This window comes from Lonchura striata, chromosome Z (genome assembly GCF_050655825.1).
Source record: "Lonchura striata isolate lonStrDom1 chromosome Z, ASM5065582v1, whole genome shotgun sequence".
Taxonomy (NCBI): domain Eukaryota; kingdom Metazoa; phylum Chordata; class Aves; order Passeriformes; family Estrildidae; genus Lonchura; species Lonchura striata.
The window spans coordinates 46,800,648-46,828,435 of record NC_140740.1 but is presented as its reverse complement, the minus strand read 5'-3'; the positions used below and the strand labels follow the sequence as shown (position 1 = coordinate 46,828,435).

The window sequence follows — 27,788 nt, the reverse complement described above, 5'->3', positions numbered from 1 at the left end:
ATTTCCCCCATATATCCTACGGTAAGGCAAACTGATTTCTGATGCTTGTCCCGCCTTCTTTTATTTCTGTCAGGCCTCCCCCTCTCCTCTGAGTACTTTTCCTGCTGCCATTTGTTCTTGTCCTTTGCAGCTCTGCCTGCTGTCACTCGCATAACCTTGCCTGTTTGGTAATTTGTGGCAATAAAGTGTCACTGTGGGGAAAAAAATACAGCGTTTCAGCAGCATATAAATCTCTGATCCATAAATTGCGCTGCTCCCTACCTGCATCCCCCTCCTTTTAGATATAAAGTGCAATGATTTGGGGCAAGAGAAAGAAAAAAGAGCCAGTAATATGTGATCTTACTGAAGGGCAGCACTCAGGTGTCCTCATTGGGGGCTATAATGAGTGCTGAGGGACTGGTGTGTGCTGTAAATTGCCCTGGAGACATGGGCTTCAGTCCAGGCTTGCTGGAGCTATCCTGAGCTTAAAAAGAGTAATCTTAATGTGGGAAATAATACATTAAACATTGCAATCAGTGCTGCTGTCTACTTCCTCTTTGAACAACCTCAGTGGGAATGCCATAGCCATGGAAGGGATGCAGGTGTGTGCAGCTGAGCCCCTCGCTCCTCTTCCCACCTAGATGTGGGATCCTGCTCGTCACCACAGCTGAACAGCTCCTCCAGTAGATCCCCACCTCCAGCCACTTTCCCTGGGCATTAAGGGGCACTACAAGGAGGTAGGTCTGCACTTTTGACTTCCATCTGGTGCCAGAGATGTCCACTTTACATACATATGCCCTCCACTAGGCTGACAAAAGTTGCCCATGCCTCAGAGCCAGGATTCAGTGGGGTAGCTACCACCCCTGACAAATGCATCTCATGTTTGTGGCTCCATGGTTTCCAGCTTTACTGGGCAGAGTATCAGTCATCCACCAGCAAGGTCCTTCGGGAGCCATAAGACCAACAGCATCCATGACACCCTTTGAAATGGCTTTAAAGGAGTCCAGCCCTTCTTGCTGATGCTTATTTCTTTGAATTGGAATACACAGCTTGCCTCCATCAGACCCCTCATCTACGGAATTATCAGCTTGGTCACACTGTAGATCAGCATCTTGTAAAATGCCACCTCCAGCACTGTTGCAGCCACTCTCCCAACCACGGCCCCTGTGCCAGACCCAGCAGAATGTCCCACTCCTTCTCCCCTGGTTCTTGGCACATTGAGGTGTCATCCACCATCCCTCACAGAGCAGCAGGAAGATGTGTATTAAAGCCTTCTCCTGAAACTAACATCTTTCCTGACACTAACATCTTTCCTGACATCTGTCGCTCACCTGAGCAGCTAAGCCAGCACTCCTGTGAATATAAACAAGCAGGAGGGAAAGTGCATTCACTAGACAGATAGCTTAGGGAAGTGTCATCACCCACTGAAAGCCCATATGTGGTTTTGTAACAAAGGTATTTGCTTCCTGTCTTGCCCACTCATCAGAGGGATATATGAGCAGAGCTGAGCAGCACCCTGGAGACAGACTAAAACCAAACAGTGCTTGGAGGGCTCTGCAGGAGCCGTGCAGGTGAATGCATTACGGACACCCTGGGGAAGAGAAATCTCCCTTCTCCCAGTCTTGGGAACGGCATGCAGCCAGGATCCATCATGCACCTATCCTGCACCTGATCAAGACAATGTGTTAAATAAATGAAAGAAGTCAGGTCTTGGTCCCCAGACCTGCCTATATACAACAACTTCCCTCCTGGAGCTACAGCTCACTGAGGCCTAAAAAACAGCACTTACTGTGAAATTCTCCAGCTCATTGCTGTGGTTTGGTGCAGGGCTGGGGTATAGGAACACCTACTCTGTGCCAGCGTGGTCCTGCCAGCTGTCTGCCCAGGTAGCAAAGGGATCAACAGCAGGCTGGGTTGTGGGAGCAGAGGCACAGCAAGCACATCTCACAGCACTTGAACCACATCAAGACACTGCCCATAGTTTTGGGAGCCCCAAGAGAAGTCCCAGTGCTAATTAAATAATGGAAATTCAGTCAGGGCCACTGAAATATCCAGAGAAGCTGTTGAGAACACCTAACCAGACTCTTCACAGGAACCCATAGCAAGTAGGTAAGTGACAGTGGGCATATCTGAAACAGAAGGTTCCCACTGGATGCTAGGAGAATGTTTTCCCTCTTTTATCTAGGGTCAGAACCAAGAGAAAATCAGCACAGCACCTTTAACAACACTCAAGGTTACACAGAATTTTTGCCCTTCTCCCATTGCCAAATTCACAACTATTGCATCAGAGCAACATATGGAAGGAAATTAAGGATAGCTCTGTCAAATGAGCATCAGCTCTCCTTCACACCAGGAGCAGAATCTGGATTAGCTAACCCATTTCACATCACCCTTTCCACCATCCTCTCAAAAACGAAACACTCATGTAACATGTAAGTGTACATACACGGCAAGACCTGAGACAACTTGGCCTAGGGAACCATCCCAAATGTGCAACTTGCATGACTGGTCCTGATTCAAATATCCATGATAGCTTTCAATAAAGAAGGAAAATTCATGAGATGCAACATGTCAGTGGCTACAGCTTGGTGCTTGGGAGGTTTAGCGTGAACAGTAGGAAAAATCTCTTTGCTGGAAGAGTGGCACAGCTGAGAGCCAGGTATCCCAGGTGATGGAGGATGCCCATGCTTAAGCCATGAACCCTCAGTTCAACAGCCACACCACTCTGATGTGACATCCATGGCAGCTTTGCTCTGGAGCTCCAAGGGCTCTGTAGGTCTATGAAGATGCAAGAACAAGATGAGGCATTATTTACCTGACCTTGGTCACCAACTCCAAGAAAAGATCTCTCATCCACTTCATTCTTACCAACTAAACATCAGGCCCCTTCTTGAAAGAATGCAAAACACCACCTAGAAGCTGTATTGCTTGGGGTGCCTGGAGGGGACACACCTCAGCCACCTTCAGATCCAAACACTGCTAAGCACTCATAAACTGCATAATCAAGTGACAGCAGCAGAGCTTTGGCAAGACATCTGTCCATCTATAAATAGATCTTAACTGTGTGTCCTTATCACAGGGCTTTGATGTGTTTGGGGAGAATATTTTCTTCCCCTTCACCACCAAGTCCCAGGCAGCACAGATAATGGGCTTGAATCGATCCAGCTCAAGTATTGCTAAACTTCCTACTATTGTGGCAGCATGCCAGCCTCAAATACGACAAGAGAACATGTGTCTGTTCAGAGCCAACCACAAGGAGCAGGCAGAAAATTGCTTTAGGCTTAAAAAAAAAAAAGGTGCTTTTTGCAGATTTGTAGATCAATCTACAATGTATTTTAGAGGTTTAAGAAAGTCAATATAAACAAGATATATCATAGCTGCACAAGAAACTGAGAAGTTGTATTTCTATTTATGCTGCTACTGGCACTCCAACTGCTGGCTCAATGTCCTGCTGCAGTCCCACATCACTACTCCTCCAGCAGGAAAGTTGAGGGAAGGGGCTCCTTCCACTGCTGCCAGGACAGCTCAGCCTTGGGGCTGCCTGGGGTCTGATATACCTGAAGTGTGTCAGCACTGCACCTTGTGCCCTGCTTGCAGCAGGAGGACACAGGGACTAGTGGCAGTGGCCAGGCTGACCTCCCACAAGATGCAGATTGTCTCCTTAGGCCTCTGTCCGCACAGGCTCAGCTCACAAATTGGCTCAGCTCTCTGGGGATGCTCCAGGCAGTACTGAGACAACCCCCTGGCATTCATTTCTCCAGCTGGTGCTGCTGCAGAACTGCAGTGGTCTGACCTCTACAAACTCATCCCCAGGGACATGACAAGTTGGTTCCCACCCACAGACAAGTCTGCCATGTGCCCACCATTCTTCTTGAACCATCCTGGCATGACTTGGGAGAGGCCTCGCACAGATTGCTTTGCCACCCTCTGCCCCCCTCAGCTCCACTGCAGGGAACTACAAAGCATATTCAGAATTTTTCTCTCCCCTTTTTATTATAGTGAGTTACGTAACATGCCTTATCAAACCAGACCTAAATCATGCCTGCCTCTCCCCAGATCCCACATAATATGTCAGCCATTAAACATGTAATTATCCTGCATTTACAAATCCATGAGAGGCTCTTGTCCTCTCATGTGCAGGAGCACTCACATCACTGTGGTGCATCCTGTCCTAATGGACCACCAGGAAGTGGATCGCACTGGAACTGACCACACCCATTTCCCAGTCTCCATGAGGCACAAAACCCCATTTCCTGGCTTCCACCCTCTGCCTCAGAGGGTGAAGAACAAAGTGTGCATTGGATGGGAAGGAGTTGACTGTACACCCTTGGTCAACAGGTAGAAGTCCTGGGTGGTGGGATGCCCAACTCCAGACATCCCTCTGCCCCAGAGCCCATCCAGGCATAGAAAAAGAGGTCAGCCTGAAACAGAGAAAGCAGTAACCAGCTTTCCTACTCTTCCTACACAGCTAAAACTTGTGCAAATGCCTGCCACATGTCCCACCAAATCCTTTGGGAGCAAACCTGGGAGAGCAAGCCAGTGATACAGGGCAGGGATTGGCAGCTGATGCACCAAAGCTGGCAGGAATGCCAGCTTGCTGATGCTTCTCCAACCACTTTCCCATCTCTCTGCCAGGCTCAAGCTCCTCTAGCAGCACATCATCTGGGCTGGGCTCTTACTCATCTGCTGCCATGCACAAGCAGGCGTCAGGGGACATATTGCACAAATCCAAGGAAGAAACAAGCAGCATTAACTGGTAGCATGTGTGTATGGAGACCCCTCAAACTCTTTTTTTCCCTTGCTCCCATCTTCTCTGCTCTGGGCCACTAAATCCAATTCAGCAGTGCTCAGAGCTCGTACCAAAGCTGCGACACATTTGTCAGATCCCTGACTAGACCCATGGCTAATTTTACACCGCTAATTTATCTCACCATATTATATCGCTTTCATTTCATCCCCCCAGGATCCCATTACTGCCAGTGTACCTTGTAGCCAGCATGTAACAGTAATTGGTATTATTAGCGACGTGCCCTGCTCGAGCTGCTCTATTTGCAGGGCTGCAAGGAGTCCTGTGGGTGGGTTGATCTACCTCAAGGATGGGGAGGGAGGGAGTCCTTGTTCCATGCCGCTCCACAGATGCCACCAAGGAGCAATGCCAATGGCAGGGTTTTGCTCCTGTAGAGCATGTCTGCATGCCTAGACTCCAGCCTGCTCCCCATTGTGGCTCCATAAGGTGTTGCCCACCCCTTTGGGTCCTTTACCATGACCTTTTAACTCCAGGGCAAACAATCAAGTGTGCATACAGAGAGCATTTCTGTCCTTGCTTGTGGCTCAAAGGATGAAGTACTCTGCTTATCCAGGGTTAAAGGGGCTGCAAAACAACTCTAGGAAGCATGATGCAGGTGTAGAGGGCAGGGAAGGGGCACAGGAAAAATTAATCATTCATGCTATTTTGGTCAACAATTTCTCCTCTTCAGTGTAAGCTATTGCTTTCTAGGATCAACGTAATAAAAGCCATGCCGTTTTAGCTAAGTGAGAGGCTGCACTAGTCAAACGGTGACAATTCCCACTTAAGACATTCTTGCCTGGCATTCAGGGAGTTGTTAAATTTTAATTCATCATTTTCTTTTTTCAGACACAGAAGCAGCAAGCACCAGGCTTCCCCAGCACAGCTCTGCAGGGTCTACATCCCCAAGTGAGGCAGCTCCATCTCCAGGCTCCTTTCCTGCTCCACCATGGCTCAAAGAACATGATCCCAAACCCCTCCTCAAACAGCACTGTGTTACCACAGCTCCATACTAAGCACACACGTAACAGGCCTCAGAGGTGCAGCAACCTCTTGCCCATGGCTGCTGCTGCTGGTGATCTCCTAAGAGGATGCATTCCTTTTCAAGCCAAGCCCATGCATCTCATCCCTAATGCTGCAGCCTACCAGGGCAGGAAAGCAAAAAAAGCCACCCAGCAGACCTGAGAGCTTCAAGCTGTGCTTGTCTGCAAGAGGTGGCACCTCACTTTCCACCACATAGCTGGGCTGGGTGACACCTGCTCCAGAGTGGTTCAGCCACAATGTGGGAACTCTGTGACTGTGGCTGGACTATGTACCTCCGACCTGCCCAAAGGGCTTTCAAGTGGGAGGGGTCTTTTTGGAGAAGTTGTCCATAGGCAGACCATAACATGGAATTTTCCAGTCTGTTCATCCATACTTGCCCCCTCCACATCCTAAATAATCACTCTCAGCAGCTACCCTCTTTGCACAGCAGCTAAAAGGCTGCTCACATGCCAGAGCCAGGAGCAGGCTTTTGCCACACTCTAATATAAACACCACCATCCTTGCCAGAAGACCTGTGTCCTGCACTCCCACAAAGCATACCAACTCAGGACAAGCTGGGTGAGCAAGGTTTTAACCCACCTCTTACCTCTCCACCAGTCCAGAGTCCTTGGGGTGTCCCCAACTTCTCATAAACCTCTGGGCGATTCTTCTGGTTGCTTGTCCGACCCTCACTGCTCAAATCTGGGATTTTCTTCAACAAAACAGAAGAGACAGCCTGTCAGGTTACCATGTGAAATTCTGTCATTGCTTCAGGTTCAGCAGACAACCGAGGCAAGGAGGCATCTGTTTTCCAGCCCTGACAGCTGGGGTAACTGGTGCAAACATGAACCTAGTTAGAATAAGAGCTCTCCCACAAGAGCATCACAGTCCAGCCCCACAGCACGTATTTGCTTAATTATTTTGATTCAGAGACATGAAACAGGAGAGGGGAAAAAAGACCCCTGCAGCTTGGGGCATCTCTGATCTTCTTTAAAGACAGATAGCAATCCTCCCCAGACAGAACAGCACAGCAGCACCACGCTGTCAGCTCAGCACCAAGGCATTCACCCATGAGGTCTTGTGCTGCCTGAGCCCTAATCCTGAAAAGCCTCACACACGTGTTTTACGGTGCAGAGAGAGGCCAGTCCAACTGAACCCAGGAGTGTGAAGAGGAAAACATGCCTGTATGGCTTTGCAACACAGACACCAAGGACTGGAAACAGGAGGAGGACTTTCTGTGCTACATCTGACATGCTGCCTGGTGAGATGGAGTCAGAGGCATTAGTGTAACCAGTAGTGCCCTCCCTTATAGCAGGAAATACGCTTTTTGTGTTAGACAAACAAATTATTAGTTGAGATCTGTGCTCATTATCCAGCTCTTGTGGCTGAGGTTGTGTTGCTCCCCTTACGTCTTTTTAAATGCTTTGAAGAGGAAAAAAAAAAAAAGTCTTATGGTTCTGCATTATTAAAAATGAAAAAATGGAACTGAAATCCACTGGCAAGAGGAAAGTCTGGGACTCCTGCAGAGATTCTTTCCCAAGGGTGACAGTGACTCCAAGCCTGGAACACCACAGGCATTAATTAGCACCCAACCCTCAGCTGATGAGCTTTGCCAGAGTTCCTCCCAGGACCTCATGCAAAGCCCAGAAAAGCCAATGGGAGGATGCTGCAGAAACCCAAACTACAATCCCCCCATCTACCTCCTGCCTGCCTACAAAACCTAAATAAATATCTGACCATACCCTGGAACTACACTGGGTGCCTGACACCGAAACCCTCATTTGCAAAGTGCTTGGAAATAATTACAAAATTTTCCCAGAGTTTACAAGGAGGAAAGCGGACTGTTTGTCATGCCAGCAGCCACCGTGTGCCGCAATTTATCACACTTGTCAGGTGTCAGCCACCAAGAAATTTAACTCCAGCTGCCCCAGGCTCAGCACCCACAACGCCCCATTATTCAAAACCTGCTCTGCCAGGCACCCCAGAGCTGAGGAGTGACTGGAAAGGAGGAGAGAGGGCTGCTCCCCACCAAGCCTCCTCTCACTCTGCAATGCAAATGTGACTCTCTGATTATTTTTTGGAAGCATTTTTCGTTGTGGGTGTTGGGTTTTTTCCCTACCCACAGATGAAGCGGAACAGGAAAGGAGACAAGGCTACAGCAAGAGATGAGGCTCATTTGTCATTACCTGCCAGAGACCCTTCTGGGCTCTAATTCCAGCTTGGCAGGGACTTGAGAAGAAAGAGTGAGCTTAGCAGTGAGTACCCTCAGGGAGACAGTGCATTATTATGGGTACAAAGTGCAAAATCCCAGTGCCTTTTCCGAGAGACATCTCTGAAACCTGTGGAAAAACTGACATTCCCTGCCACGTCTGTGTCCTGTACTGAATTGGACACAGACGTGGCAGGGACCTGCCACAGGTCCAGCAGCCCAGCTTTCCACATGGAAATCAAAGCATGACTTGCTTTTGTAGGGGCTTCAAATTGAGCTCAAACTGGATTCTGGAGGAAACTCAGCATGTCCAAAACAGGTCACCAGCTGAAGGAACTGACTTGGAGCATGAGTTACTGTCGAGCCAGAGGGAAGATCTGAGACCTGTGCTTCCCCATAATCAAGGGATTATAGCTTGAGCAGAGCTCAGGTGGGCTCACACAAGAAGCAAATGTCATCAGCCACAGAGCAGGGACAAGTCCTGGGTCAGGTTCCTGCAGGAGGGCTTACATCACTGCTGAGCATCACCAGGACTTGAGGTCTCAGAAATGCCATGGTCAGGGCACTTCATGAATGTCACACCTGTTTTATAGGACCCGTCTGGGCTGCTCCACAGAAATATTCCTGCTTTGGCCATTTCTGTAGCAACAATCTGAATTAAGAGAAACCTGCCTGCAAAAGCACTAACTTTTTAAAATGCTGGAGGAAGCTCAGCACGCGTGGCATGCTTCATGTCCCACATGATGCATCTGCCTGGCACAGCAAGGGCTAATGGATAACTGAAACACTTGCTTAATAAGAAAAAAAATCCAAACACGCAGCATTTGCCAAAAATCTTTCTCTCCAGCACAAGCTGGGGCTACAGTGATCAGGGATCCACGAATTTTACTTGCTCTAAAAGAAGAGGCCCAACATCTCCCAGCAGCAAGATGTCCCATGCTGGGGGGCACAGGTTCTGTAGCGCTGTGTGCTCGAGGCAGAGCAGCTCCTGCTGTGGGAAGCTCCCTGCACATGCTGTGGATGACACACCCACACAGCCATGCAATCTACAGCCTTGCGACTTGGCACGGGGCAGGCGGATTTTTGTGGCATCAGGAACAATCAGAACCCTGATGCCTGGCTCAAAACCTTCCCCAAAACTGTCAGGATCAGTCTCACAGCACAAAGATACTGGGATTTCTTCAGCACAACTGCAAGAATTTTTATGCTTTTTTTTTAAATTTTATTTTTAACTGTGGATAAACTAATGCCTCCCCCCCACACCCCCCAACCCTATCCTGAGAGCAGTTTAAAACTCTCTTTGCTAAAATTTTCCAAAAAAATTCAGCCGGAGGCAGAGACATGTGAAGTTTCAGTCCAAATGGTTAAAGGCTGGCATCGTTTCAAGCAACTGAAGACAGGGGCTTATAATCAGAAGTGTCAGGCAGCCTTAATTATATTATTTCCTGAAGGAAATAGTTTTCCCTGCTGAAGTCCAGGAGTTATTAAAAAAAGTTGACCTCACTGGAACCAATCAAGATGGAGACAAGAAGCCTGTGATGGATTCTTAAGGCAGGCGTGTTCATGCATCTGTATTTTCAGGGGTCCAGGATTTTAGCACAGGTGTTCCCAGACAAGCCTGGGTTTGCAACAGCTGAGAGCCAGCACCCAGGATGCAGAGCCCCCTCCCATCCATCCTCATGGAGTGCCTGGGCAGTGGCATGTGGGAGCCCCATGCATCCAGGGAGGGTACTTGCCTGTACCCAGATCGATTGCCTCACCAAGGCAAGCAAGGAAAAACAGCCGGATGCTTTGTAGCTGTCAGGAGCACACAGGCTTTTTGTCCATGTCTTCCTCTGTGCTCATAAATAAAAGTGACAGCAACTTTATTTAGGACTTCTTCCAGTTAAGAAGGGATGGAAGAAAAGTGAAAAATTAAATCGCGGCTCAGCAGAGGCAGAGGGGGAAGGTCCTGGAGGCACAGCTCAGGCTGTGCCACTGCTGCAGCAGCCTGGGGTGGTGGCAGCCCTCACTCTCCAAAATCAGCACCTCCTCATCCCTATCAGTGCACCCCTCTCCCCTGCCCTCCCAGACACAGAAATCCCAATCCCCATCCCACACTGCAGCCTCTGCCTTCTGCTGCCCATCCACTCCCTAGTGCAAGATGAGAGGTTCAAGCATCTGGAGTGAGTTGAAGTAGAATAACCATGTCTCCTTACATCCTAAAAGAGACCAAAGCAACCCCCAAATAATCCAGAGAAGAAAGTTACCTCTTCCCTGCACGTATGCAAAGGTTGTACTTTTAGCACCAACAACTTCCTTAAAAGGCAGCTCAGCCCTGTGCAGCTCACCAGCATGGCTGAACAGAGAGTGCAGCATCTCCACCAGCATCCACTACCACAGAAAGTCCTGTCTGTTTGGCTATAACCTCCAACGAGTATTTCACAACTGAGGAAAGACCCCCTTTCTATAAAAAGCATGAGAAGAGACTCAAAAAGCAGGAAAGGAGCAAAGGCTGCTCTGCAAGAGGGCTGACCCTGCAGACCCAGCCCCCAGCAGTATCTCAGCATGAGGGAGCACAGTCAGGATTTGAGCATCCCAGTCTGGTCTCCCCTAGCTCCCTGCAGCATCTCCCAGCAGCACAGCACCTCGTGTCTCTCAATGGTATTGCAACACATTGAAAACAATAACCTTCATCCTGCTTGCACCAGTGCTGAGCCAGATTTATGCCACAAGCCAAAATCCAGCTCCCACAGGACTGTATGATTGTGACAGTTCCTGAGTGCTTAGGGGCTTGCCTGCAGCTCGTCTGGAGTTGTGCCATGCACTTGCACACAAACACAAAAACTCAGGGCAGGTGTGTAGGAAAAGAACTCCCTCCCATCCTAGGGATGAGCCCACCCTATGTGGAAAGGTTTAGGGTGGAAGTTGTGTGCAGGTCCCATGGGAGAGAGGCTGCCAGTGACCTCATAGGTTTCTTCCACTGCTGCCCTCTCCACTGCCATGAGTCAGAGATTAATGACAGGCCATTTGTCAGCACTGGTGGCATCATTGCCAATCTCATTTCTGAGCAGACATCTGACCTTGCTTGCCTCCCCGAGACCCATGTTACCGCATGGCTCCAGCTGCCTCCTGACAGCTCCCAGGGGAAGAAACACGAGGCAGGGAACTGGGCTGTGACAGCTTGATCCTGAGTCAGGATGCACAGACAAACAGCTCAGGATGAGCAGTGAGTGTTTGTCAGCTTGCCCCACTGCCCTGCCCTCCTCCCAGTTGGCAACCTCTCTTACCAAGCAGTGGGCTAGGTTATGGAGAAAGGAGATCTGTGCCCAAAGATGAGGGCATAGGCAAAGCAAGCCTTGCCTGAAACTCTGGAATGAATGGGAAAGAGGGTGTGGGGGAAGATAGGAACATTTCCCCAAGCCTGCAGTATCTGTGTCTCTGCTCACACTACCCAGCCAGCTGAAGGGATGCATATGCAGTTCCAGCTGTGGCAACCAGACCTTCTCCACAGTCAGCTGTGACCCAGACTGAATCTTAACCAAGATCTCACTCAATGAGGAGACCAGGTAAAAACCAGACATAGATCCATCCTGCATTCCTGAGCAGGACTTGTATCCATGTCCTGAGGTGTAGATGACTTATGCTACAGGGTCCAAGCACTCCTCTGCCCCAAACCAGGCCATATGGTCACTGTACAAGTCCAAAATGTGACTGTCACCTGGTCACCACATATAGTTCTGGTCCTCACAGGGGGGGAGTAGTGAGACAAGAGGAGGCACAGGGAAAAGGGAACAAAGCATCTTCTGCATCGTGGCATTCCAAGCATACCAAGGCTTTTTAACCTGGGAAGAAGGAAGAGGCAGGGTTTATTTAGCTACAGGACCTTGGGCTAGACACTATGTGTTGGCCAAACCACAATGTCCACACTCCTACCTATTAAACAACAAAAAACAATTTCCAGAGGGACAGAGAATATTTGAGAACAGGTCTTCTGACAAGTGCTGGTCCTAATGCAAGCTTTGCCTCCACACAACCCTCAGCCTTAGACAGCCAGATGCATCCCCACCAGGAGGGATGAGACAGGCACTAACACAACTCTTCTCCTGTGCCAAGTCAAGCCTGTCCCAGCTCTCATGCTTCTCAGAAGGAGAACAAATTAAAATGATGTGGGACTGGGAAAAGACCCATTTGGTTAAGATGAAGAAATCAGTGCCATTAAACATCATTAGAATAAATGCCCAGAAAGCTTCATAAAAGGAGATACCATATGACAGAATGCTCTCCAGACCCTCATTTTACACAGACCCAAAACATCAGCCCAGAGCCTCTTTTAACAGCCAACTCTCACAACAATCAGGTTTTAGGTTTTGTTTTGTGATGTGTTGTTGTTGGGTTTTTTTTCCCTTCCTGAGGAGCTTTTGGGTCTGCAATTGAAACTACAATTCCTTTATTTCCTAGAGTGGGGGAGAAAATAAAAATCATTTTTCATTAAACTGAAGCAAATGGCATTTTTGCTTGCCAAAAATATTTGACACAACTCTGACAGACTCGACCAGACATATAAATAAAAGATTTAAATCCTTCTGCTTCAGAGCTTAAGAAAAACCTGCTGTCATTCCAGTGCTAGTACAAGGTCTCTCCTACAGGTCACACTCCCTGGGGGTTCCCAGCACCATCCAGACACTGATGCTGGCATAGAGGGCAGGTACCAGCCACACCAGACTTTTCATGCAAGTGAAACCCCACCAGCCTGTGTTATCCCTTTGCAGACAGGGATAATGTATCCCTCTCGGATACAAGATCAGCCTCCCCTGGCTCAAGCAGCCCACAGCCGACTCTAGCAGCAGGGAGGTGAGGAGCATCGATCTCTTCTCTCTTCCGCCACCATCCGTATCTGATAGCAGCATCGACCGAGCAGCACTGGATGCTGTATTTCCTCAGCCACCTGGGCTGTGCACCAGCCACCTTCCCCATCCGTCGTGTCAGCGACGTGGCCACAGACACCGTGACAAGACACAGAGCAATGTCGGAGTCCATTTCAAAATCCTTCTATCCTGTTCAAGCGAGAGAGGCTTATGTGTATGGATTTATACTGTTTGCCCCAATATTTAGCTACTGAGCTGACTAATCTGTGTGCAAGAAAAACCACGGTGGCTCAGAGGCTGAGCAATCTACATCATTCATCATTTAGATTAGCTATTGTCTTAATCCTCTTTAAACTACTGTATAATACATAAGGGAATGGATGTCCTATATGCTCAGGATATGCAGAAAAAACCCAAGCTGAAGCTCAGAAACTTGGACAGAAGTGAGAATGACAAATCCTACCGAGCCACAGAAGGAAAAGCGAACTTGTTGAAACCCCTGACAGATGGTTTAACTTCTTCTTGCTCTCTCCACCCTACCAGCCTTTAATTATTTCCTAGCCAGCTTACCAATTACTTCCCAGACAGCTTCCTAAAGCTCTTTTGTCCTCTCCCTTCATACACCCCCATGATGAGCTGTGGGCCCCAGCCTGCAGCAGCCCATGCCATGTGGCCGTGCTGCTGTCCCAGGGATGTGCAGCCCTGTGCCCCGGGAGCTGGGACATCCCACTCCAGCATCAGCTGTGGCTGTGTTGCGCTCAGAAAGGCAATGGCTCTGCTCAGCTCAGTGCCTCACTTTGGGCCATGCCTGGCAAACAGGCAGGCTCAGGTCAAGGATTAAAGCCTTGCTTGGCTCTCCAGGATCATGCCATGCATTGCTGCAGAGCCCAGCTGGAGGATGAACAAAACCAGGTTTCTTTAAGGTAACAGCGAAGAGTTCAGGGGCAGAGGGCGGGACAGTACAACAAGGCAGTGGCAAACAAGGCTTTAGTTCACTGCCTGCCGGAGCTGAGGGGACTAATAAACAGACAGATGAGGTAAATTGTCTTCTGAACCTCGGTATCAGTATTCACATTACAGAGCCTGCTTCCAGCAATTCCAGTGTATTAATAATAAATGCTACATAATTACAGCAGACTTGCTTTGTCCTCTCTTTCTGTTTACTGTCAATGTCTCTTTAACCCTTTGCAGTCCACAGGTGGCTCTCCAGTGGCACCAGACCCTCCACAGATGGCACAGCCCTGGCATCACTGATGGGTGGCTCTCCCAGCTCCCTCCTGGGCTGGTCAGGGTGCAAAGGGAGGTGAAGGAAAGCTCAAGTGCTGACACTACTCAGTAGGGATCACTTTTTACCTGTCAAAGCCCTGATAGTCTTGCTGCAGGGCATGAAAAAAGTGTATTTGAGGCTTCAGGAGCACCCTCGGGCTGGGATGAGATGGGGACTGTACAAACAGCATCTCCAATGAAGAGCTGTAACAAGTCACCAAGAGCCTCTTAACAGCAAAGAGGGTTTATGGCCGCTCCTGGTTTTGATCCCCTCCAGACTTGCAGCTGGATCTGCCTTCCCCACACACATGCTTTTGGAGTATCTGTACCCCAGCCCTTTGGGACCCTTACTGCTGCATCCATGGGCCTTGGGCTGTCAGTGATTACAACCACCTGGGATGCAAAAGGCACTGCTGGGAGCTGGAAGTGAGCTCTGGAGCAATCCCTGAAGGACATATTCCTGGGGACACAGAGAAGATGACCCACACAGGTCCCAAGACTAGCACCCAGGCAGGGAGGAGCAAAGATTTTGGATAATCAAGTTTCAATCCAAAGACCTCCTGTGTTTGAACAGCGGCCACATCGCCCATTCTCAGCAGCACCAGAGCCCCACACAGCTGCTCTTCCCAAGTCTCCTTCCTCATAGGCAAGCTGTGCCAAAATGCCTGCCCTGTCTGATCATTTCATGAGCTGATCCAAATGAGACTTAAGGACCCTCTGGCACTTTCTCCCTGAATTTTCAAAGTATTTCATCCAATGTAGCTGCAAACTGAACTCTGGAGCCTGCTTTACTTCCCAAAGGACTCTCGCTAATATTTTGTCCTCAGTTGCAAACAAAAAGCCTCAAAACTCTGAAGAAAGGCCCACATTAACAGTGCAATAGCAGTTTTTATCTGAGCATAGGTTTAATTCGCACCTTTCAGACTAGCTGTCTCTTTTCTATTCTTGCAGGAAGGCTGCCATGGCTCCTAACACAGCTTCAATAAGACAACAAATACCTCAAATGGGATTTCTGCAAGAAACAGCATGCAAAACAAAGTATGCCTGACTTCCAGTGCAAATTAACTCAGCTTCTGACCCGACTGCAGACCTTTCCAGACAGGAGACCCACTGGACAGCAAATGAATGCCAAACAACTCAGATGCAAATCTCTGCCTGCACAGAGAGCCTCAAATGCTAAGGGAACACTTGGCTTAAACAGCTGGGCACTGAAAAGCCTTGAAATAGAAAAATACAAACAACTTAAACCTAATTATATCACTCACAAAAGCAAGGCTAGGCTAGAGTGATATAAGAACATCTACCCCTCAGACACTGTGTCTCCCACTCCACCTGGGACATGCAGAGCATCCCCCTGTGCTGACATCCTGACATTGTTTTCCAGCGGTTCCCACAGCTGCACACTTTGCATTTTCTGTGCCATCTCTCCTCTGCCAGGTGAAGCTTAGATTTTTTTTCTCCCTGTACACAGACTTTTTTTGATTTCTCAGAGAATGGGACAGCAATCGGTCATTCAGGAATAATCAGTAAAGAAATGAAAGTTAGCACTTCTGTCCTAAAATGGGTACAGACTCCAAGAAAAGTGGAAGGGACAGATGGTCCAAGGCCTGGGAGCAAGCCACAAAGGCAGGAGTCCTATGTACCACTTACATGGAGCCTGCGTGCCAGAGAAGGATGGAGCAGAATGGGGGTTGGGAAGAAAGGGGATCTTCATCATTACATCCACTTCTTCCTTGGAGGACAGTACCAGGAAGACTACTTGGAAAGCAACATGCTACACAGTTAAAGCTAGCAGATCTCCCCAGGGTGCAAGGAAGTTCATCCTCCTGGGTGGCCCTGGGTTAATTGTGTCTCTGCTGTCTCTTCACCCACTGCCACTTTTGGCCAGCAGCTCCAATTTCTACATGGCAGGGAACTTTGCAAGGGGCAGTCAGCAGGTTGGAGTCCCCCTACACTGTCACAGGATATTGACAGCCAGCAAAGCAACAATCCATATGGACAGGAAGGGAAACCCACAAAGACCTGCAAGGAAGATGACATATGTCAGCCCCAGAAAGGAAGATTCTGAGCTGGAGTAGGGCACATACAACCTGTGCTGCTGGAGGAGCTCCCACTCACAGGTGGAAGCAGTGGCCCTGCCAGCCCCTCACAGCACCTGCCAGACACATGGGCAGCCCACAGCACTGCTGAGGTGGCTGTCACAGGAGGACTCCAAGGATGGAAGTGCCTGGACTGATCCTGGCTCAGTGATCAACATTTACCCCAGGATTGTCAACCAGCACTCATAGATGCAAATGCAGAAAAGCATGAGTGTTCTGAGGTCTCAGACTCATCTCCAGGACAGTCTGCATCCCAATCCCCTGTCAGGGCTGTTTCCTCACTTTCTAACAACACCCATGTCCAAACCTACCCCTGAGATCTCAGGATTCTCCTCAGCAGAATGATGACAGCATGTTGCAGGCTGGGAAATCCTCCTGTGTAAACCCCCTCCACAAGCCATTTAGAAAAAAGACAGCAAGTTATTAATTACAAATTAAGCTGCTAATTGATACTAAGCTGTGTTAGCTCTAGGGGAAACAGAGGCAGAGCTGTGTCCCTCACACTATGGTTCACTGACTACAAGTGCAGTATGAGGGGTCTGAGCTCCCCAAGAGAGCTGCTGAAGGCACAGTCACACCACTTCCAGCTTGAGCTGCATGCCTCAGCCCAGAGATCTCTTAATACCATACTTCCTCCATCCACAGTGCCTCCAAGCACTGTGACCACCAAAGGTTCGAACACCCTCTCCCAGCTGACAGTCAGACCCCAGGCCACCACACACAAGCACCAGTGATTGCCTCCATCAGACTTTTTCTATAACACTGCACTTAGGAGTGAGAGCCCCAGGGCTCACCCCAAATAAAGATTTCCTCTCTTGGAGGGGATGAGCAGTTTTCCTATCACCACAAGCCAGCAGCAATAAAAGGTCTGTACAAAAGGTTCCAGGTTTTTCTGGTCCTGTGTGGACTCCTGCATCTTTCAGGGAATAAGGAAATGAAGCCATGTAAGAAACAGCCCAGGTCAGGCAGAAAGGATCATGCCATCTGAAATCCTAGGTCTTAAGAAATCCTTCTGCCAAAAGTTCCTCAGCTCTGACTTCTGAAAAACTAACAAGACAGCTCAGAATTACCTCCTCTCTTAGTACGTTACAGGCAAGAAGTAATAAAATAATAATATTAGTAAATAATGAATAAGAGGAAGTAAAGTTCTAAAGTATTTCACCCCTTTGCCCCAGCTTTGAAGCACATGGGAAGTTCTCTTGCAAGAGACACTCAGCACTTGCCCACTTTGTAGAGACCTGCCTTGTCCAGGGCCTCTGCTGGATCAGGACCAGTTCTGCTGGGTTTGGCAATCAAGCACCTGATGCCAAGGGTTCCATCCATCCACTCTCACACTGCCCTTCTCCTCTGGCAGCTCAATTAAGCCTAACGAATTACATCCAGCACAAGTCATGAGCAAACACAGGAAGACTTGGCGGCCACAGTGCTGTGCAAGCAGAAGGTGAATAAATAAAATTGACTCAAGTTGATAGAAGATGCCAATTCAGTGGTAGAGAATCTGTAAAGCATCTGTTTGGGTGACTTTGGCCCAAAAGGGGACAAAACAAAAGTGACAACAAAAAACAAGTGCTATCTTTAAAAGCAAAAACTCCAGAGAAGTTTTATACTATTTCAACATTTTAGACTTAAAAAAAAAAAAAAAAAATTAAAAAAAAGAGTATTTGTAGTTACCAGAATGGATTTAGGATCAGAGCTATAGAATATTGTAGCCTGACTCAGATCTCAACTTAATGCCATGCAGGTACAGAGGTTCTACAGGTCAGGGCTGAGCATCTCAAAGATGCTATTGTTATCTCCTATTGTTATTGCAGGGCTTGATATGGGGACAAGCTAATTCCCAATGCTTGACTAGCTGACCCCAGACTAGGCTGTGGCTTGCTGCCCTGTCCCTTAGTGCTTATAAAAACCAATCTATCTCCTACCTCTCCCTACCATCAAGGAATTCAAGATTGTCATGATGCCCCTCAACATCCTGCTTCACCTTCCCTTCCCAGGCTGCACAGAACCTAGTGCTCCCAGCATCTCCAACATAATTTTTTTCCACAAACCCTCCAAGTTCCCCTGCCCAAAATGACCCCAAGGAGTTTTGACATCTCATTCCCCCAGGAGATCATGGTGGGGAAATGTACAACCAAGACAAACTGCACAGCTTCCTAACAGATAAGAACTGCTCCCCAAACCTAGTTGTATCCAGTTTTAAACAAGTGCCACAGTTCTCCCTTGAAAAAAAGAGCCCTGCTCCATGGTGGCACGAACAGTTGCTGTTTCAAGACAGTTTCTCTCCCCCCACCCCCCCCTCCCCCCTTCCCTTCCCCGTTCAATTTGAAGTCAATTACAGGAAGGTTAATGGGGCAGAGAGGATGCCAGTTGGCTGGGTAATGATGTCAAAGCACCTGGCATTGCCTGGGCAACAGCTAGGCAGCAGGGATGCAAATGAAGGCACAGGATTGCACTTGGTCCCTCAAAACGAGCTGATGCAATTGAGCGTATCAGCATTAATGAACATGGAAATAACTAGAGAGCGCCCAGAGAAACAAGACACTGATGGGGGGTGGGGGCTGTGCCCACAGCAGGGAGATATGGTGACAGGCACCATGTTCTGGCTGTCAATGGGAGCGGCTTCCACAGTGCTGACAGTCTCCCAAGGCTTCACCCAGATGTGCTTTCCGTGGGTTAATACTCCAGCTTTGCACACCCGAGACCAAATCGTGTTGATCTGCTGAAATCTCCCCTCATGCAGCTCCTGGCTCCTGTCCAGACAGTCTGTGACAGGAAGAGCAAGAGGGGAGCTCGTGTGTGTCAGAGGCCACATCTCAGAATGACCTGATAAACATGGGGCCAAGGCAGCAAAGACCCAGGGGCAAGAGGTGCACAGGAGCAGAGAGGTTTGAGGGCATTTCAGTGCAAAGAGCAGTGACCTGCGCAGTGGGAAGGCTGTTCCAGCAGCACAGACCATATTCTCCAAAGCTTGCAGTCCCCACATCATCTGCAACTGATGTTTTGGAGTTTTCAGGCAGAGGAGTCAGAGCCTCTATATGGGGTGTTGTCTGTCAGTACAGCACTTGGCACAGTGTGCTTCCATGGACCAGGACTACAGAGCAGCACATCAGAGTACTGCAAAGCCTCAGACACCAGCAGAAAGTCCTTTCCAGCTTTGTTCCACCATCCAACTGCTGGACCTTCTCCTTAGTCCACCAGCTGCATCAGATCCCCCTCAGCACATTTACTGGTTGCAAAGCCTTCACTCCAGTAGTATTGAGTGCTTTTCTATCCCTGGCCTTTAAGACCACTGCATGCCACCGCTCTCCCTCTTTCCTGACACCATCTCACACACTAGCACAGCTCCGGTAAAGCAGCTGCCTTTGGTCCTCACGCAGATTTAATCCATCCCTCCAAATCCCGGTGCCGTAGGTGGTGGTGCCCCTTTCCTGCTCAGCCTCTTCACACCCCACCCCCAGAATACCCTCCAGGGCAGCAACAGCTCCACCAGTAGCCAGGGTGAGGTCCCACAGGGGCTCTGCTGCCCCAAGAAAAGCCGTGTTAGAGAACAGGGAAAGGCTGACAACATTTCTCACACCAGTGACTAGCAGAGCTTGCACAGTTGAGACGCAGCTGTGCAAATGAGACCCCAGCATCCACCCCCCAGCCCCACAGGCGTGAAGAGCAGTATCAGGGACACAAAGAAGCCGACGCCACAGGGAAGCACTTGGGTCACACATCCATTTACAAGGTCATCGCCCTGTGCCTCTTTAAAGTACTTCACTTTCGCCAGAGGCAAGTCAAGGTGACTCGGACAGATCGTGCTGCCGCTGCCCCTGTTCCCACCGATGTTCCCTGCTGTCCCTGGAGAGCCCCGGGGAACCCAGAGCATCCTTCTCTGCCCTCTGGAAACGGCCCAGCAAGGCAGCAGCCCCGGCCATAAATAACACTGGCAGTGGGTAAAAGCAGAGCAGCCGTGGGCTCTGCAGGGACCGCAGCATCCCTGGCTAATTCATACGCAGGCTCTGTGGGACCCAGCGCTTGCCTCGAGCAAACACCTTCCAAACCTCCCTGCCCACCACAGACGGACCGGGCATGTCTGGGCTCACAGCAGCAGCATCCCAATGCCAGGTCTCTCCTTCAGTCTCCACATGTTGCTTTTAAATGTCAGCAGTAAAACCAGCTACAGAGAGGGAATTAAATGGAGGAGGGAGAGGAAGGAAGAAAAAAAAAAACGAAAAGGAGAAGAGACAGCTCTGCTAATGAGTCAGCCAGAAGTCTCAGAATCCACTTGAAACACGTAGGGTTTAATTTAACTTAATGGTTTTGTCAAACATTGGCACTCTGTTAAAAGCACAGGAGAGCTGGTAATCCAAACGCCAGTGGCTCTGCCTTTGCTAGTCACAAGGAAGCTGCTGTTCCAGTCCCCAGATAGATGCATCTGGTTTCATGCAGGCAGCAAGTATGGCCCTGGCTAATGCAGTCACTCATGAGGGTAGTTCTGTATTTACTTAGCACCGGCAGCAGCTCTGACTTTGCCCAGAACACAAAAAATAAACACAGCCACTGCATTTCTGAGCTTGTACATGTCTTAAGGCAGCCCCAGGCTTCTCCTGAAAACATGGCTCTGTCAGGGGAAGGGAGATTTGCAACTTACCCTCGGGAAGACCAAACAAAATCTCTGACCTATGCGGACTTTGGAAAGAAGTTGGAAGAAAAAAAGAAAAGCAAACTCTTTGCTCACAAGCAGGCAGAGAAAGACATGAACTGAGCTGAAAAAGCAGCTGGTTCCCCACCCAGCCCTGCTCTCTCTCCCTTTGCAGCAGCCCTAGGTCAAGGGCCCCCAGCAAGCCCCATGAGATGAAATGGGCCTCAATCCTAAGGCAGCTCTATCTCTGCTGCTGTCAAACCCCCTTCTAGAGAAAAATGCAGAAATTTCAACCTGTCATTTCAGATGATCTTCCTTCTGCAGACTGAGCTCATCTTTACACACAGTAAGGACAAGCAGAGAGTGTTTAACACTCCTTGCCTGCCCTGATGCCCTATTGTGGCAGTAGACTGGGAATTTGGGAGATCTCATTTTGGTTTTATCCCCTCTCTATGGGTACCAGCAGACAAATTTCAACACCAGACACTGTGTGATTCAAGCCACTGAACCATGGGTAAACCAGGGATAGTGACCAGGGCACTGTCCTCTTTGCCGTGACAACAGTCCAGTAAGGTCAAGCTTACCTGTAGAATCTTGGGAGGAGGCTAAGCCATCACTTTTAACCTTACAACCCTCTCTAGGACATCAGTCACTAACCTGTCCTCTGCACCAACATCCTCCCATGTAGCAGAAGCCACCACAAACTAGGGAGACCAGAGATGCTGCTGAGCTCTGCCCACCTCCCAGCCCCATATGTTCCCAACAGCAGATCCCAGAAAGATTCCCTTCCCTAGAGAAGTCTCCACTTTCCAGCCCCTTCCTCAACCCTCACTCAGAGGACCACCTCTGCCATGTACCCCAAGGAGAGGGAGGTTCAAAGGTGCAGGACTAAAGGAAGCAGTGCTGCCAACCCCAAGAGCAGAGGGCTACAGAGAGAAACAAAGCCCTAAACTCCAGGGCCATGGGCACATTCCCTGCTCCACACAGTGCAGGTGGAGAAAGGACTCCAGGAAAACTGAGGGGGGGCAGTGGAGTCTTTTGAGCCTCTGTATCCCCTTAAACCTCCCCCTCCATCCCAGGACCTGGATTCCTGTTTGATTTAAGACACAAATGGGATCGAGTTTAAAGGTCTCAGCCTGGCCCTTGACTCCTTGGTGGGAGTCTTTCCACATCACAAAACCACCAGACAATTCAGCCTGATTGACAGCCTTTCAGGCAGAGGGGCCCAGAGCTGAGGGAGGGGAGAGGTCTGTGGGTCAGGGCTGGGGGGGGGGGGTGGGCGGGGGGGGTGCAGCCAGAGCAGTGCATGGGCTGGGAGAGCAGGGGACAGTGGTGCAGTGGGGACAGTGTTCAAGGTTTGTGCTTCCACAAGAGAAAGGTTTTTGGGAAAGGCTGAGAGGCTGGAGTATCCTTGAGGAGCTATTAAGTTCCACTTAATACAGGCAAAATCCAAATTGCAGATAGCACACACAAGGGGAAAATAGAGATTTGGTACAATGCCCTTTTTCCTGAGATAAGTGCATGGCAGCATACACCAGAGAACACAGGAAGCTGAGAGCAAGGCAGAAATGGCATCCCAGGCTCATGGAGAAGAGAGGAGTCAGTGACAGGCAAGAGCCAGGAGATACCAGGGATAGAAACAAGTATGCAAAGCCAGAGTTCAGTGACCCTGGGCTCAGCTACTGGAACTGCAGCAAAGGCTGAGATGGCAGCACAGAAGCACACACAAATATGGACTTGTGCCATATTCTGCCTTGGGCCCTATCCCTGCTCTCCCGCTCTAGCAAAACCCAGCCCAGCGAAGGGCCTTGACCATGTTATCCCTGCAGCACAGGCAGGACCCCAGAAGGACCAGTAGCAAAGATGAAGTGCTTCCTCATCTCCTCCACCCTCCTACTCCACGCACTCCAGCTTAGGAGAGGTGGGCACAATGGTCAGCTCCCTCCAAAACGGCTATTCCCCCTGTTCCAGGGCTGATGACAGCAACCTTCATGGGTCTGCAGAGCCCAGTCTTCCACAATATGTGGTCAGACCCTTACAAGCCCATTCACCCTGCTAATTTTGGGAGAAGTTTCCCTTGAAAGTATTCTCACCTTGCAGTCTGGGTCAAACTCATGTTGGCCAGCTGCTCTTCTCAAGAGGACACTTCTGCAATAGGATGAGAGTCATCACTTGGGCAGACAAGGCAAGGGAAAGCAATAGAACCACAGATACTTGGCACACTATCTTACTTATACTCCCTTTTACACACAGGAAACCCTTTCTCCTACCATTTTTTTTTTTCACCCTCCTCTAAATAAAAGAGAAAAATTTTAAGCTGGTGCTCTAAAGCACAGCAACCGGCAGCCCATCTCCATGGCTTGCCAAGAGAGCAATTCATCCTCTGTCTCTATTCTGCAGTAGGTAAAGCCCCCCCCTCTCGCTTTTGTTCATCTCCCTGCTCTTTTGTCTGGCCCTGAAAGCGTTGATCACTCCTGCATGAGGAATGTGAAACTGATGTGATGTGATAGGGACAATGCTCCAGCCCCGTCCTTGCAGCCACATCAAAGTCCCCATTTGCATGGCTTCCCCTTGCCTGCCTGTCCCCCTCTGCCCCCGGCCATGCTCTGGCTGCTTCAGCGCCTTCATTGTCCCCCTAGCTTCGAGAAGCAGCCTTGGCCTCCTGCCAAAAGCCACTCGATGGGCTCCCCATGCCTGCCCGTGGGACATGGGGTCCACAGGCAGCATCTGGTTGGCAGGAGATGTGACAGTCCAGGTGGCACTGCTGACTAGGATGCACCAACATGTTCTCTCTGTTCATCCTGCTGCTGTCTGGTTCCCCAGCGTCCACTCCCCAAAGGATGCTTCTCCCCAGAGCACTGCCAGGCTGGGGTGAGGGCCTAAAAGGATGGAGAGGTAAGGAAGACAAATCCAGAGGTGTGGGGCAGTGGGACCCAGCCCTGCTAGAGGAGAATGGGGAAGTGCATTAGCATAAAGATTAGGACATTTCTAAGCCAGTGGAAAGGCACAGAGGTAGTTCACACCAAAAATGCTCTGCCCTTGCAGTATCTGGGGGAGGTAGGACCCTGTCTTACTTCTGGTGTAGTGGGAGAGACCAGGATGCAGGCACTCAGTAAGGACACAGCCTGACAACTGGACATAACCCCACCTGTAAGCACTTCCAGCCCTCCAGCAATGGCAGTGGCACACGGCTCCCTGGGTGCTGCAAAAGCTGCTGGAGCAGCTGCATAACCACAACTCTGGGTCCAGCCAGTCCTGCCAGACTGCTGAGCCCAGGAATGCTGTCACCAGGTAAAAATCCTGCTGTGTCTTTTCAATGGACAGCTACAACCCAATGCTAATCAATGCCCTTCCCAGAGCAGATTTCACAAGAAGCCCAGTTTGCCAGACTTCATCAGGTCAGAGGCTTTAACTCAGCAAAGTAGGGTGGTGAGAGAAAACAAACCCTCCAGCAAGACAGAGAGCCTGTCCCACAGCAGCTGTGGCTCCATAGCAAGCCTCTGTTGACATGACAGCAACTGCAAAGCGACCGCTCTACACCTCCCCAAGGCATCATCTGCCTCAAAGTCTAGTGGGAGCTCCAGGCAAACAAGTTCCCTTTCCCTTCAAAGGGCATGCAGGTTCCTGCTGACACACAGGGAGATGCAGGCAGCACCTTGGCAGGGAAAGGGAATTCCAGGCAGTGGCCATGCCAGCTGTGGAGCGAGGGAGAGGCTGACATGGAACAGGTCCAGAGTAAAGCAGTAATGGGCCACAGGGAACCCTGTGCTGGAAACAGCAGGACACTGATATCTCTGCAAAACTGAAAGCTGCTGCTACACCTCACAAGCTGAAGGACTTAATTTTTGGCAAAGAGGAAATAAACTCGGCTTACCCTTGCCATCAGGGCCCATGATTCCCCATCCCTCTCATCCTGCAGTATCGGGCTTCCATTAAGCCTTGACACCAACCATGATGCCCAGCTGGTGTGTGCCGCTAACCAACACACAGAGATGGCCTACATCTGTCTGCTAAACAGCAGAGGCTTCCAGATCCAGCCATTTCTAACACAGACTGAAAGATCCTGTCCAATCTGTGAATCTGCAATCAAGGTTTTGAGTCCAAGCACGTCTCCACCTTGCACCTTATACAGGTCAGCAATAGAGACTCCAGGTGTTTTGGCTTCAAATACATAAATGCATTTGAATTTGCAGAAAATGCAGAAAACATAAACAAATAGTCCAAGAGCCATGCATAGATCATCAGCCCCAAGATCCAAATGCACTCATGGGTTACATGTAGGGTGTAGTGCTCTAAGGTTAAACAGGCACTTCTTAAGCATTTCCCAGGCAACCTCTTCTCAAGCAGCCTCCCTCATCTTGAGATTCCCTTTCTTCAGTTTTTACCTGGTTTTGCTTATTTTTTATAAGCTTATAAAAGGTAAGTTTTATAATATGCTTATTTGCCCCCCATTTGAGTGCCTCTGCTCCGCATCTCTGGCTGGAGCTCATGAGCCTGCCAAGAGACCCAGCACTGGCAACTATTCCTGATTTATACTGATGGAGAATATAACTTCCCTTTACTAAAGTAAATAGAGCCACTACCAAGAGGCAGAGCACAATATTTTTTTATTAATGAACATATTTCTGCCTCAGTGCTCACCAGGGAGGCAAGACAGTCAACATGGAAGAACTAAACCCCTCTTCCTAACACTCTGGGTCACATTTGCTACACAAGAAGCCTGCTGCTGTGCATTACACCTGGCCAATGTCACTCCTGTTTAGGAAAGAAGTCTCTGCTAGAGGAGTATCTTGGGGTATGATTAAGGAGGAGATTTTATGCTGGCAGTCAGATTTTTCCCTGCCAGGGTGGTTTACCTTACGATGAAATCAGAAAGGCCGTTTGTCCTCACACACTAAACAGAGTCCCCAGCAGTTTTGAGGCTTGTTCATCAGGCTGGGAGAAGTGCAGCACATCCATGCTGCTCTCCCTTCTGCTGGACTCCTGCCTGGTTATCCCCAGGGGATAAAGCTCAGAGTTCCCTGTGGTGGACTGACCCGGGCTGGATGCCCACCAAATCTATCACTCACTTCCTCAGCTGAACAGGGAAGGTAGAAAATACAGCAAAAACTCCTCAGTCAAGATAAGGGAAGGGAGAAATCACTCACCAATTACAGTCATTGGAAAACCAGACTCAGCTTGGGGAAATTAATGTATTTTATTACCAATTGAATCAGAGTAGGGTAATGAGAAATTAAATCTTAAAACATCTTCCCCCACCCCTTCCTTCTTCCTGGGCTCAACTTCACCCTCAATTTTCTCTACCTCCTGTCTCACAGAGGCTCAGTCAAATGGGGATTAGAGGATGCAGTCAGTTCATCACACGTTGTCTCTGCTGCTCCTTCCTCCTTAGAAGCTGGAATCCTCACACTCTTCCCATACTCCTTAGTGGGTTCTCTACCACAGGAATCAGTCCTACACAAACTTCTCCAACGTGGGTCTGTCTCACCAGCTGCAGTTCATTGACTTCTCCAGCATAGGTCCCCCTCCACAGGATCAGGAAGAGCCTGTTCCAATGTGGGCTCCCCACAGGGTTGCAAGTCCTGCCAGCAAACCTGCTCCACTGTGGGCTCCTCTCCACAGGCTGCAGGTCCTGTCAGGAGCCTGCTCCAGCACAGGGTCACAACCTCCTTGGGGCATCCACCTGCTATGGCGTGAGGTCTTCCACAGATGCACATGGATGTCTGCCCCAGGATGGACCTCCAAGGGCTGCAGGGGCACAGCCCTGGTCTTCAACATGGGCTGCAGGGGAATCTCTGCTCTGACATCTGGAGCCTCTTCTCTCCAGGCCTTCACTCTCTGCAGAGCTGCCACTCCCACATACCCTCACTCATTTCTTCTCTGGCTGCAACTGCAATTTTTCTCCCCATTTCTTAAATCTGTTATCCCAAAGTCTCTACCACAGTTGCTGGTGGGCCCAGCCATGGCCAGTGGCAGGTTTGTCTTGGAGCCAGCTGTTATTGGCTCTGTTGAACACAAGGGAAGCTTTTGGCAACTCTTCTCACAGAAGCCACCTCTGCAGCTCCCACCCCCACCACCAAAGTCTTGCACAAAAATCCAATACACCCCCATTCCCCTGGCCCTAGAAGACTGGGGTTTGTGGCTATAATGGTGCAAACAAGCAATTTTTCTCAAAGCCTGCAGGGCTGCAGGACAGGAGCCTTGTTCTCACGTTATGGCAGTGAGCTGTTGCAGAAGCAGGCACAGATAAGATGCTGCAGACTTCTGCAGTGCCCAGTCTCCCCAGGCCTCAGCCCTCCTGAGCAAGACAGGACAGAGGTCCCACTCCAACAGAAGGTGATGTTGCATCGGAACAGGGAATAAGTGTTTTGTGCCAGTAAGGAATACAGTGATTCCCGCACTGGTCACTGGGCATCACCCTCTAAAAGTGGGAAAACACTGCAGAATGTCCTGCCCCCACCAGCAAGACTGGGTATCACTCCTCCCCTGGGGGTCAGGGACCACAAGAGATCTGACCTTTTCCTTTGCTCTAGCCTAGCAGTTCTCACAAGCTCCTGGCCACCTCCAACAGGTGATGGTAGCCACATGGAATGCTGTATCTGGAGAAAGCCCCCTCAACTTACCTTACACCAGCATGGCAATCTGCTGGAGCTCTACACTCCTAACCCTTCCAGCCCACGGAGAGACAAAACACAGCGAGCCAGTTCAACAGAGACACCTGGCTCACTGCATCCAGCTGCCATTGGAGTCATACAACAGGTGAAGAGAACTTAAATATAGCTGGACAGATGTTGTTTCAGGGCTTCCTAATTCTCTGTCCTTAATTCATTCCTGGTTTCTGACACAGGAATTGACCAGCCACCACACGTGCGTGTTTCTTTGCTTTCAATTCGCCCAGCAAAATCCATTTACCCTGCCTGTCTCATCTGGTTTCCATCAAGCCTGCTGAATT

The 27,788-nt window shown here is 49.6% G+C and overlaps 1 protein-coding gene across 6 annotated transcripts in view; it reads right to left on the bottom strand.

The window, feature by feature from the left end:
* Nucleotides 1-27,788, bottom strand: part of CNTFR (ciliary neurotrophic factor receptor) — a 199,484-nt gene that overhangs the window by 140,576 nt on the left and 31,120 nt on the right. For 4 of the 6 annotated variants that reach the window (XM_077790348.2, XM_085567087.1, XM_085567084.1 and 1 more), the window contains one exon: nt 6,396-6,500. The exons of the other annotated variants lie outside the window; for them this stretch is intronic. In XM_077790348.2, the coding sequence (XP_077646474.1) occupies nt 6,396-6,500 (105 nt within the window). The remainder of the gene's footprint in view (nt 1-6,395; nt 6,501-27,788) is intronic. 6 annotated transcript variants of the gene reach the window in all.